The sequence below is a fragment of the Euleptes europaea genome, chromosome 14 (assembly GCF_029931775.1).
Source record: "Euleptes europaea isolate rEulEur1 chromosome 14, rEulEur1.hap1, whole genome shotgun sequence".
NCBI lineage: Eukaryota > Metazoa > Chordata > Lepidosauria > Squamata > Sphaerodactylidae > Euleptes > Euleptes europaea.
The window spans coordinates 31390466-31402738 of record NC_079325.1 but is presented as its reverse complement, the minus strand read 5'-3'; the positions used below and the strand labels follow the sequence as shown (position 1 = coordinate 31402738).

At 44.8% G+C, this 12273-nt stretch overlaps 2 protein-coding genes across 2 annotated transcripts in view; one reads left to right on the top strand and one right to left on the bottom strand.

The window, feature by feature from the left end:
• CDS2 (CDP-diacylglycerol synthase 2) overlaps window positions 1-1056 on the bottom strand; it is a 40457-nt gene extending 39401 nt beyond the window's left edge. Inside the window, exon 1 of the mRNA XM_056860531.1 lies at window positions 994-1056. Within this exon, the coding sequence (XP_056716509.1) occupies window positions 994-1056 (63 nt within the window). The remainder of the gene's footprint in view (window positions 1-993) is intronic.
• A 5047-nt stretch (window positions 1057-6103) lies between these two features.
• On the top strand, window positions 6104-10279 carry PCNA (proliferating cell nuclear antigen). Its single transcript, XM_056860363.1, has 6 exons — window positions 6104-6335; window positions 8116-8213; window positions 8738-8805; window positions 9157-9351; window positions 9559-9682; window positions 9782-10279. The coding sequence occupies exons 1-6, from the start codon at window positions 6115-6117 to the stop codon at window positions 9859-9861; spliced, it is 786 nt and encodes a 261-aa protein (XP_056716341.1). The 5' UTR covers window positions 6104-6114; the 3' UTR covers window positions 9862-10279.
• Window positions 10280-12273: the final 1994 nt, after the last annotated feature.

The following is a 12273-nucleotide window of genomic DNA, read 5'->3' as shown; positions in this document are numbered from 1 at the left end:
GCACTGGCAAACCACCCCGTAAATAAAGTCTGCCTAGGAAACGTCGGGATGTGACGTCACCCCAAGGGTCAGGAATGACCCGGTGCTTGCACAGGGGACCTTTACCTTTTTAGTCTCAAGTAAGCAAACATAGTTCAGAGCATGGAGATGGCAGTTTTGCCGTTTAGAGAAAAACGCAAGCGGAATTTAGAGTTGTTTATTTAAGGTGATTTTCGAGAAGCATTTAAGGCAAGGCCACTTTAGAAAACAGACTTGCAGAGCCTGTGTTGAGCAAACCTCTGTAGATAAGTGCGTACTACTTAGAAAGGTAGATTTCTCAGCGCATTGCTGAATGTTCAACTACAGACACGAGCCTTCTTGGCTGTTGACTCAGAAAAAAAAACCCCACTGCAGCTCTAGCCCTCATGAGTCACAAGCCAAGTCTTGAAAAACATAGATATAGAGTGATTTGATTTTTCAAGAAACGTTTAATACTTTCATTTAAGATTCAGGGGAGCCGCCGTGTTATCATGTTGCAGCAATTTTTAATTCCGTTTCAAGCGGTCTTAGTTGCACGTTGCGTTCGCAGGCTTAAAGACGATGGGACAATTGACAGGCTTCGCGTGGATCCATTTGGACGAGCCAGGGAGGCGCGCTCGTTTGCACACCGCCTCCCTGAGACACAGCTGTTTTGGAAACCGCTGGCGGAGCCCTGAAAGCCCAGCATCCGTTACAAGAAGTATTTCCCGGGCGAAAGGATGGTGGAGGGAAGTCTGCTCGGGGCAAGATCAGCAACGCGAAGCCCTCCCCGCTCCATTCCCGGGCCTTCTCTCCGCGTGGAAACGCCAGTTTCCCGCAAGACATCCCCGTCCCGTGCAAAACTCTGCGAGGCGCTCCAAAACAACCCCGCGCAGCCGTTTCCCACCACGCATTCGGACTCGCGACCTTTCCCCGTGGGCAACCCTCCCGCCTGCCTGCCAGCCAGCCTGCCTGCCTGCCTGCCTGCCTCGCTACCTTTTCCTCCGAGTCCAGCTGCCCGTCAGCATCCCGGCCAAGCCTCTGCCGCAGCTCAGTCATTTCTGCAAAGCCCAGCAACAGGAGCCGATGCTGCTGCCGCCACAGCCGCGCCTTCAGCTCCTCGCCGCGAAGCAACGACCCCAGCAGCAACGGCGCGCGCCGCCCAACCAGCTCGCCGGGCCCGGGAATCGAGGCGGGCCCCGAAGGCGCCGGACCAATAGGAGCCTAGAAACCGCGGCGTGGGCGGGGCTCCCACCCTTGCGCTCTCCGACCTCCGCTCTCAGCTATTGCGAGGTTCTCCGAGCACCGCTTCCCCCGTAGGTTGCCCGGATGCGGGTCACCCTCTGTTTGCTGATTGGCTTGGGTTCATGCACTGGCTGCTACGTGTTAAGCATCACCTCCCCGGGGAAGCCGAGCTCGGTTGGGAGATGAGCGGCTGACCCCCTCCCCTTTTTTTTTTTTTTTTTGCAAAACGCTAGGAAAGGTAGCTGGACAGGGAAGAAAGCTGATAGGAAGAAAATAGGTTCCTTTGAAATGCGGCGTTGGAGGAGAGGGTTACGGATGCCGGGGATTGCCAAGAAGACAAACCAGTGGGTTGTAGATCAAATCAAGCCTGAACTGACCCTAGAAGCTCAAATGACTAAACTGAGGCTGTCGTATTTTGGTCACGTCATGAGACGACAAGAGTCACTGGAAAAGACAGTCATGCTAGGAAGAGTGGAGGGCAGCAGGAAAAGAGGAAGACCCAACAAGAGATGGACGGACTCCATAAAGGAAGCCACAGCCTTCAATTTGCAAGATCTGAGCAAGGCTGTCGAAGATAGGACATTTTGGAGGACTTTCATAGGGTCACCATGAGTCGGAAGCGACTTGACGGCACTTAACACAGAGAGAAAAGGTAGTCTCTTGCCATGAAAACCCCAAAAGGTGTCGCCGTAAGTCGGCTGCGACTTGATGGCACTTTACACGCACGCACACACACACAGAAAAGGCAGAGCCCTGTGGCGCAGAGTGGTAAACTGCAGTATTGCAGTCAAAAGCTCTGCTCCCGACAAGAGACAGTTTCAGGTAGGCGGCTCAAGGTTGACTCAGCCTTCCATCCTTCCGAGGTTAGTAAAATGAGTACCCAGCTTGCTGGGGGTAAAGGGAAGATGACTGGGGAAGGCACTGGCAAACCACCCTGTAAAACAAAAGTCTGCCTAGTAAACGCTGGGATGTGACATCACCCCATGGGTCAGGAATGACCCGGTGCTTTACTTTTAGAAAGGGCAACACTCAGACCTTGCAGAGCGGGGGGAGCATTTCAACTTCCTACAACGGTTTTAGTAGCAGATCTGAAGATAGCGCTCAAGAGACTGGGATTCGCCTGCAGATCTCACACTGCGAACTTGGCCTCGGTAGCCCTTAAGAGTGGGGTGCTTCGGTCCAAAAAGCAGTGCTTGCTTTTTGGGCGATTCTTTATTATACCACTCTTGCAATACTGACCTGGATGGCCCAGGCTAGCCTGATCTCGTCAGATCTCAGAAGCTAAGCAGGGTCGGCTGCGACTTGACGGCACTTCACACACACACAGTTGCAATACTGACGAAGACCACACTGACCTGTATATATCTATATGCTCTGCATAGGCCCAGGTCACATTTGAGGAAAAATCATGGTTCTTTGCTGTGCACACTGGGGTATGGGTTTTGTGGCTGCATTCCTTATACTTTTTCTGAGAGTAAATGTTTGAAAAAAATTGGGCTTCTCAGTGGTCCGGCTTAGGATTGTTCCACATGTGTACATGAACACACACAAGCTACGCCAAGATGGTTGTTTTTATGTACACACACAAAGATAATCACTATGTGTATTGTATCACAATAAAATGCATCATTATTTAGGATGCCAGAACATTTAATTGTCCACCTCTCTCTAACATGATTGGAACTGATGCTGTCAGTCATGTCTAAATTTTCACAGAATCAAGTTCTAGGCACACTTTCTTAGGAGTAATATTCAGTGAACACCATAGAACTTAGATCACAATGAGTAGCAGTGTCTGTCAATAGCAATAGAAGAAAGCAAGAGTCAAGTAGCACCTTAAAGACTAACAAAATTTCTGGCAGGGTATGAGCTTTTGTGAGCCGCAGCGCTCATACCCTGCCAGAAATTTTGTTAGTCTTTAAGGTGCTACTTAACTCTTGCTCTTTTCTACCATGGAACTTACTTTGTGAGGAAATATGCATAAGGAATGAACTGTAGCATGAGTTTCTTGTTTATTATTTCACTGGTTTATAATAAGCACTATATATAGCCCCATTGAGAATTTAATGTACCATTGCTTTTTTTCACATAACAATGTGTTCCCTTACTACCCTTCTTACTGCTTTAAAAAAAAAAACTTGAGCAGGGTATAGGTGGCAAGGCATTTCACACCCACCATGTTTTGTCCTTACAGCAAACAAACAAGGGACCACTGCAATAGGGGGACGCCTGGCAGATCTTGTCAGATCTCAGATGCTAAACGGGGTCGGCCCTGGTTAGTATTTCAATTTGAGACCACCAAGGAAGTTCAGGGTCACAATACAGAGGCAGGCAATAGCAAACCACCTCTGAACATCTCTTGCCTTGAAAACCCATTGGGGTCACCAAAGGTAGGCTGCAACTTGATGTCATTTTCCACCACCACCAATACCAGATACCCTTGCTGTAGTTCAGGCCTGCACAATTTGAGATCCTCCAAGGCAAACAGCGCACCAATCATGCAGGACAGACTCAGACCACAAGCAGGGTTTTCGGAAAGGCTCTGGCAGGTCACAAACATGAACTTGTGTTCTATGGTCAGCTTTTGGCTTGGTAGATCACAATAAGATGCTTGCCACAACTATAGCAAGGACTCAGTGAGAGCTGCTTCCAGCTTTCTAAGTTTTCAACCCTGAGACCTAGGAAGTAGCGGCTGTATACTCAAGGTTGGCATTCATTAGAATAAGAGGCACAGCCTGACAGCGCTTAGCAATTAAAAATAGATATCTCAAGGAACTACTGGGTTGCAGTGCACAACAAATAGTTTTTCCTTTATTTTCACATTCATTTTTAGAATATATTGTGCTTGAACATATGAAGCTGCCTTATACTGAATCAGGTCCGTCAAAGTCAGTATTTACTCAGACTAGCAGCAGCAGCTCTCCAGGGTCTCAGGCAGAAGACTTTCACATCACCCACTACCTAGTCATTTAACTGGAGATGCCAGGGAGTGAACTGTTTGTATTACTATCTGCACCTCAGTCTCCTTTCAATAGACAGGAGAGAAAGACACATTGGAAACACATCCTAGAAAGGACTGGTTTTGTGAGACAAATCTGGGGGCATGGAATATTTGGAAAACAACTTGCTACTTTCTCTGCACCTCCGAGTTAACCCCTTCATCTGGAGAACAACTTGGGTGAGTCTTTGTTTTGAAGCTTGCCTGTGTCATGCACACACTAAGCATCAGCTCCTACCACATCTGTTGTACAGCGATTGTAGTAATAATTTGTAGGGCTGCTGTAAGGATTACAAGATAATATACACGAAATGCTTAGAACACTCTAAAACGCTACACAAGTGATACCATTTATGCATGGGCAATTTTGATGCTTACTCAAAACTCTTTTTTAAAATGCGACTTTAAAAATGTCTATTCACCGTCCTGACCCAAAAGGAGAAATTTCACCCCCCATTCGCCTGCTCCTTTGTTCCTGTTTGCATAGCTATTAGTATGCGCATAGCTAATAAAGGTAAAGATCCCCTGTGCAAACACCGGGTCATTCCTGACCCATGGGGTGACGCCACATCCCGACGTTTCCTAGGCAGACGTTGTTTGTGGGGTGGTTTGCCAGTGCCTTCCCCAGTCATCTTCCCTTTACCCCCAGCAAGCTGGGTACTCATTTCACCGACCTTGGAAGGATGGAAGGCTGCGTCAACCTTGAGCCGGCTACCTGAAACCAACTTCCGTTGGGATCAAACTCAGGTCGTGAGCAGAGCTTTTGACTACAGTACTGCAGCTTAACACTCTGCTCTACGGGGCTCCTGCATGGCTAATACGCCGCTGTTATTTTGCATGGTTCCCTGAGGGGGATTCTTTGCGGCAAACACCAAAGGTCACATTAAATGGGCTCTTTAGTAATGCGAAGCAGGTAAGTGGCTTCGCAGTCACTTCTGGAATGATGGTTCAGCGTGTAAATCTTTTTTAGAAAATGTGCAGGGCAATTCAGCCTGGAACGCGCTGCTAATGACCTTGCAAAAATAGCCTAAAACCCGGAAAGAATGAATCAGCTCCTGAGATCTAGTAGATCTAAAACCTGTCTCAAGGCTGGTCGCTGTGAGAAAGGACATGCCATGAAGGATGCAGTTACATAACCTAAATCGTTGTAGAAACCTCCACGAAACGCACTTTCCCAAGCCCGCCTATGAGCTACGCAACAGACAGGGCATGCCCAGACAAGCTCAGAGGCACCTAGCAAAGAGTCCAGTAGCACCTTAAAGCTCATACCCTGCCAGAAAATATTTTGTTAGTCTTTAAGGTGCTACTGGATTCTTGCTCTTTTCTACTACTGCAGACAGACTAACACGGCCACCCACTGTGAATTAACTAGCCAAGAATACACTCTTCCAGGGTTTGCAGCACGTGTCCTGCTTCTTCATTAACAGCGCTTTCTACCATTCGCTCACCAGACCTTCTCCTGCCAGGGGAGGGGCAGACAGGCTGGACTTGCCTTCATCATAGACCCGGAAGCAATTGCAGCGAGCGCCGATTGGTTCGCTCGATCCCGACGTCATACAGGAGAGGCGTTTAGCTCGTTCTAAGGCTTTTTACCGGAGAAACCTCAAACACGAACTTGTGGGCGGGACTTCGGACGGCGGCCGCTGAAACCCCTCCCCCTTCATGGACGCCAACGATAGGTTCATGAAGCAGCGGTGGGTGGAGCTAAGCGAGACGGGGGGCGGAGATCTGGCGCGAGGGCGGATATAACCGCCGGTTTTCGCGCGCAGACGCCACTTTCCCAGCCAGAGTTGATGGTGTGTGCTTTTTGAGGCATTCGTGCCACCCTTTTTTTGTTTGTTTTGCAGTGTTCCTCTGTCCTTTTGCTCGCGGAAATGTTCGAGGCGAGGCTCGTCCAAGGCTCGGTCCTGAAGAAGGTGCTGGAGGCCCTCAAAGACCTCATCACCGAAGCCTGCTGGGACTTGGGTTCGAGCGGCATCAGCCTGCAGAGCATGGACTCCTCGCACGTCTCGCTGGTGCAGCTGACGCTGCGCTCCGAGGGCTTCGACACCTACCGCTGCGATCGGAACATCGCCATGGGGGTCAACCTCGTCAGGTAGTGCGGGGAGGGGGCGGCGGGACGGGGCGCTGAGGCTTGTTTCGGTTAAAGGAGGGAAGCAAAGGGACGTTCTGTGCGAGGCGGTTGTCATGGCACCAAGGCGGGAATTCTCTTCTCCGGCGGCCGAGCCGAAAACGATCGCGCGCCGGTCGCCTTTGTGACGCCTGTAAAAGCGTCCGGCTCTTTATGACGCTTTGGCGGGAAAAAGAACGTAGGAAGGGGCGTGGCGAAGTCCCTTCGCCTGTCAAGGCCCTTGGCGCGCGCTCCCTGTGCGGCAAGCTGATTGGCTAGCCTGTTTCCCTCCTCGTCCTCCGTCCAATTCTATTGGCTGACACTGGCCCTTGCGCGTGCAGCTTGTCTCAAGAATGGAAGGCTGGGTTACTTGCAATGTAAAAAAAACCCCGAAAGAAATAGTCTCCGTGCAATGAAAAGGCAATTAAGGCAAAGCATTAAAATATTTTAAGCCGCATATCAGCTTTCTGTTGCTTAAGTGGCACTCATCAGAAATTTAGCAGGCAGAGAAGCAAGTGGGATCAGTGGACCATTTCCTCTGCTTTAGGCCTGCAGTAGAAGAGAGCACCATTAGGCTCAGAAAAGAAAACGTGACATGTGGCAAGCCTGCTGCCATCATGATGTAGAACTCGCGTTGGGGGTGGGGTGGGGGGCTTGCTTTGCAAGTAACCCAGCGAACGTGCAAAGGGAGTTACAATAATTACTCTGGAGAAAACCTTGTTAGTGTTGTCAATTGTTATGAATGATATAGTTTACAGTAAAAGCTAATTAAGCTGGCAAGTTAATAACTTTGCAGGTGCCTTTTCATTGTACGGTGACTGTTTATTTCATTTTTATGTGGTATTTCAAATGGTCCACTGATACCACTTGCTTCCGTGCCTGCTAAATTTCTGATGAGTGTCATTTAAGCAACAGAAAACCGTAGAAAGCTGATTTGTTTTTGCTGCAATTGGTGGCTTATTATATTTCAGTGATTTGTCATAATTACTGATGGGGAAACTGTGGCCAAGACAATAACCTGCGATTGATGTAGATTTCCCTGTTGGGCTGGCTGTTCTATGCTGAGTAGCAGTTACATCACTAAAGTGTTTGTGTCAGGTGCTGCTTCTCGCATCATGTAGTCATTTTCAGTCGTTATCAACTTTCCCTCTCCTAGAAAAATAAATAATTGTTGCTCATTTTCCCATCATTTGCAGTCTGTTATATACCGTACACCTCAACCCAAAGGTTCTCAAAGTCATTTATAACATAATCTAATCCAGATTGCAAGATCAGTGGAACAAATAATACTGTGAAAACAGAAAGCATCATTATCCAGAAGCACCAAGAAAACAATTAACTTGGGCAACAAAATCAAAACATTTACAAGACAGCACTGCTAATGGACAACAAAAGCAGAATAAATAGAGCGACATAGATATATATGGGTGGCACATATAGATATGAAACCAGTCAGCCATATTTATAAGAGAGGGACAAAACAAACAGTTAGTATGCATATCTTCACGTTGCACTGAAAAGGCAATGGATTTGGTGCCGGGGAAGTTGCTGAGATGAAGGGTATTTCACATTTTGGGTGTTACCATTAAGGAAATACTGCTTCTGATCCTGCTGTTTTACCTTTATGAATTAATAATGGTGGAGCAGGACATGCATATATTCACTAAATGTTAATTCTGTCATTGTACCAGTAAATGCACATAATCTTATAATATAATAGCATATCTGATTAAATAAGCCTAACATTTCTCCTTTTCTTTCCTAGTATGTCCAAAATACTGAAGTGTGCAGGTAATGATGACCTAATCACTCTGCGAGCAGAAGACAATGCAGATACACTAGTTCTGGTTTTTGAGACACCAAGTAAGTAGAACTTGAAATGTCTTTTGTGCAGCTGTTTTGCTGATGCCAAAATTATTAGTCTTTGTCCAGGGATAATCAGCTTATTTTGGGCTAACTGTTGAGAGGCAAGCTTGGAACCCAAACCCCACCCCACAATCACTAGAGTTGCCAACTCACTTCTTGTGCCTTTTTCATAAGGCAAAAAATTATTTTGCAGAAATGGACCTTGGGACAAAGTGCCTCTGTGCATTCCTTGTGAGCAGTTGCTCAAATTGAAGTCTAGTGATACTCTAATGATAACCCAGCATGTATCCACAGTAAAAATGCAGCCAGTGTACATAAATAACTTTGAATGCTGAAACTGTTGCATAAGTACTAAGGATTGTATTTTCTGTACATATGTATGTACTGTAACAGTTCACGCATTGGCCAGTGAAAATATCTGGGCTGGAAATGTTTATCTTCTTTAATTCTGAAACTTGGTGCTTGGCTGGGAAATCCGTCATGTAATATATTTGATTGACTTGTTCATGTTGCTTCTTTAGATCAGGAGAAAGTTTCAGACTACGAAATGAAATTAATGGATTTGGATGTAGAACAACTTGGAATTCCTGTAAGTGTTTCATTTTCAAAATACTGTGATTAACTGAGTTAAATATGTTTAAAGTTTAAGATTGTAGACATAAAGGGATTGTGAAGCTGAATTAGAGGATTGTTAGCAATATTGAGACAAAAAGAAAGTTTTCCCAAAAGCGCAAAAAAATAAAAAAGTGGTATGTCTCAACTATCCATAGGAATTCATGCATTCATTTGGTTAACAAATCAGATATATGGAGAAATGCTTCACTTATCCTGTGGAGTTCTTGAAGCAAAATACATTCCATGATTAATCAAATAGTAAAATTAAGTGAAAAACACTACTTGGTTATATAAAGGATGCTAATGCTCTGTTTGCTTGTTACAGGAACAAGAATACAGCTGTGTGGTGAAAATGCCCTCTGCTGAATTTGCACGTATCTGCAGAGATCTTAGTCACATTGGTGACGCTGTCATAATCTCTTGTGCAAAGGGTGGTGTTAAATTCTCTGCTACCGGAGAGTTAGGAAGTGGAAACATCAAACTGTCACAGACTAGTGATGTGGATAAAGAGGAGGAAGCTGTAAGTTATCAAGTTAGACGGGGTATTTCTATACTTTGTAGACAAACATTGATATGGCAATCTTCACTTGTGGAATAACTTAACTCTCTTGTGGTAAATCATAACCAAAAGGGTGTAGGAATTGCATTGTATCTTATGCAAATGCTTGCTTTGGGCTTTTAGAATAGCATGCTGCACAATATTTAATTTTACTCTAATTTGTTGTAGGTTACAATAGAGATGAATGAGCCAGTCCAGTTGACTTTTGCTTTGAGGTACTTGAATTTCTTCACCAAAGCCACACCGCTGTCTCCTACCGTAACACTCAGTATGTCTGCAGATGTTCCACTAGGTAAGTGGTCTCCTTCAGTAAGTTCTGAGTGTAAACTGCTGACTGTCTTGGTTTTAAAATCTAGGCTTTACATTAATTGGATTTACTTGTCTTCTGCAGTTGTGGAGTACAAGATAGCAGACATGGGACACTTGAAATACTATTTAGCTCCAAAGATTGAAGACCAAGAAGAATCTTAAAACTTTGGAAAACAAGAACTTGTGAGAAGGGATCTGCGCTGGAAGCCAGCAGCCATTCTGTTTTTCAGTCTTGGTGCATTGAGCTATCAGATATGTGTATCTTAGGCACCATTGTAGATATTTCTGTGTAAATATTTCTTTCACTTGTTATGCAAATGCCATTTCTAAAATATCCCCCCTTTTTTCTACCTAGCTTCTATCCAAGTTTTTTTAGATCCTGTTTTTAATACTAAACTTTTACTCAGTTTCACAGGAATGGTGATGCAATATTTAAAACTCGAATGGAAGTCTCTTTAAAGTGAGATGTTGATAACTCCCAAAATAATGTTAGGAGAAATCTGCTTTTAATGGTTTGTTTTGAAGCTGGAACTCTGACAAATGAACACACGTCAATAAAGAATAAATATTCAATTTCTTACCTTGCCTCAGCATTGGTTGCGATTCTGTGAGCCTTTGCTGCTCAAATAACAAAGATAATATACTCAGTCTTTAACAGGAGAATTTTTATTAAATATTTACATTGTTAGAGGTCTTACTTTATGCTTTGTAGCCACAAATATATAGAACTGAGAAGGTGGGACCCTTAGGAATCTTCACTAAAAGTAGCTGTTGGTAACAAAAGGTCCTTTCCCACTGCAAGATAAAATATAGACTTCTGCATGTTTGCTGAACAGAGTCAACCTGGCAAATTACACAATGCAAAACGTATTCTAATTTATTTTGAAAAAAACCAAGCAGTGAGTAGTAGCTGTAACATGAACCTGAGCTATTCACATTCAGTTGGATCACAAGAGTAAATGGAAGGAATATATGTTTTCATGCATTGCAACTGGACTGAAGACTGGTTGTAGTAAAAGATTTGAACTTCAAAGAAATCTGGACACTTCTGAGAAGCCAAAATAAAACTTGCAAAGCAAAGCCTTAGACCGTAAATGTGCAACCTGAGGCAATCTGTTTCAGTATGATCAATTGGGTATTGATCAGTTGAATGGTACAGTGTTAGGCCAGAGTGCTGCCTAGCCTTCTGTCCACTCTGGCTTGGTCATACCTAGCAAAGGAAAAGTGACTAGCAGCACATCTTGAAGTTTCAGGAGACATTCTCAAGAATTTTGGCAGCCAACCATATGACCCCTGAAGATCACAAGCAGGGAACGGAGCCCAAAACTTTCTGCCCTCACAGTATTGGGTATTTGCAGAATTACTGTTATTACTGTTTCTAAGCAGATCAGTCAAAAGGGTAGCTAATATCCTGTTACAATAAAACTAAGTGGATCCAGTGGCACCTTAAATGAATGTGTTGTGCTTGCTATGCCTCTACAATTTCCATTAAGCTAGTGTGGCTAACAGTCATTGATGGGCTATCCTAATCCCCTTTTGGAATAAACCAGTGACCATCATTCTATTTGTAGTGGCAATTTCCACATTTTTAGTGAAGTTTGTCCTTTTGTCCGGAGTCTAGTGCCTATCAATTCTGTTGGGTGCTCATGAGCTATCGAAACACTTTCTTCACCCAATGTGTATTACACAATTTTATATTATAGTACACCTTTCACTATTTCCTCTTTAAAAAGCACCAAACTCCTTAGTCTTACAGGGAAGGGGTGTGTGCTCTGGTCCTTAGTTATAGCTGCCCTTTCATAGTGCTGTACTGAGGGATGGCAGGCAAGCAGAACTGTTCACAATTCAAAATGTGGCTGCATCATAGTTCTATAGAAGTGCTTTCAAGGCATTTTCTAACGATTCTTAGCACAATCTTCACTGCTATAATGTATTGAGTCAACCTGAGAGGAAAGTAGTTGTATGTGTGAGTGGATAGCCCCAGTACATCTCATAGAGGCTAGAAGGCAGTATGAGATTTAACAAAGAAAGAATCTGTTGTTAAACCAATAAAGACTGAAAGCAGCTCTATTTGGTCATTCTGTCCGCCCCCCCCCCCAAAAAAACCTTCAGTAATCAGGCTTGCCAGCTCCAGGTTTAGAAATACCTGGAGATTTTGTGGGTGGAGCCTAATGAAGGGAGGGACTTCAGTGAGTTATAATACCATATTCTCCAGGAGATCAGTTGTAATTCCAGGAGGTCAACTTAGCAGTAGGCAATTAGGACCAGCTAAAATATCACAAATGGGTGCAAGTTTTTAGATTCTGTAGTCTTAAAATGGGATGTAGTGTAGCTAAACTGGATTAGAACCTTCGGCCCATGGGTTGGGGCCCCTCCCTACCCTATTGCGCTGCTTTTGGGAGAGCTTCCTACTAGTGCACATTAAGTGTGCAGAGGGTGAAGTAAGTTCACTAAACAGTGGGGAGAATTCCTTTTTAGTACAGGCAGGTTCAAAATCTTGGCTCCCCACAGAATCTCTCCATAGCCTGGTTTAAACTCCCCCCATCACTTCTCTAATGCTCTGTACCTACTTGT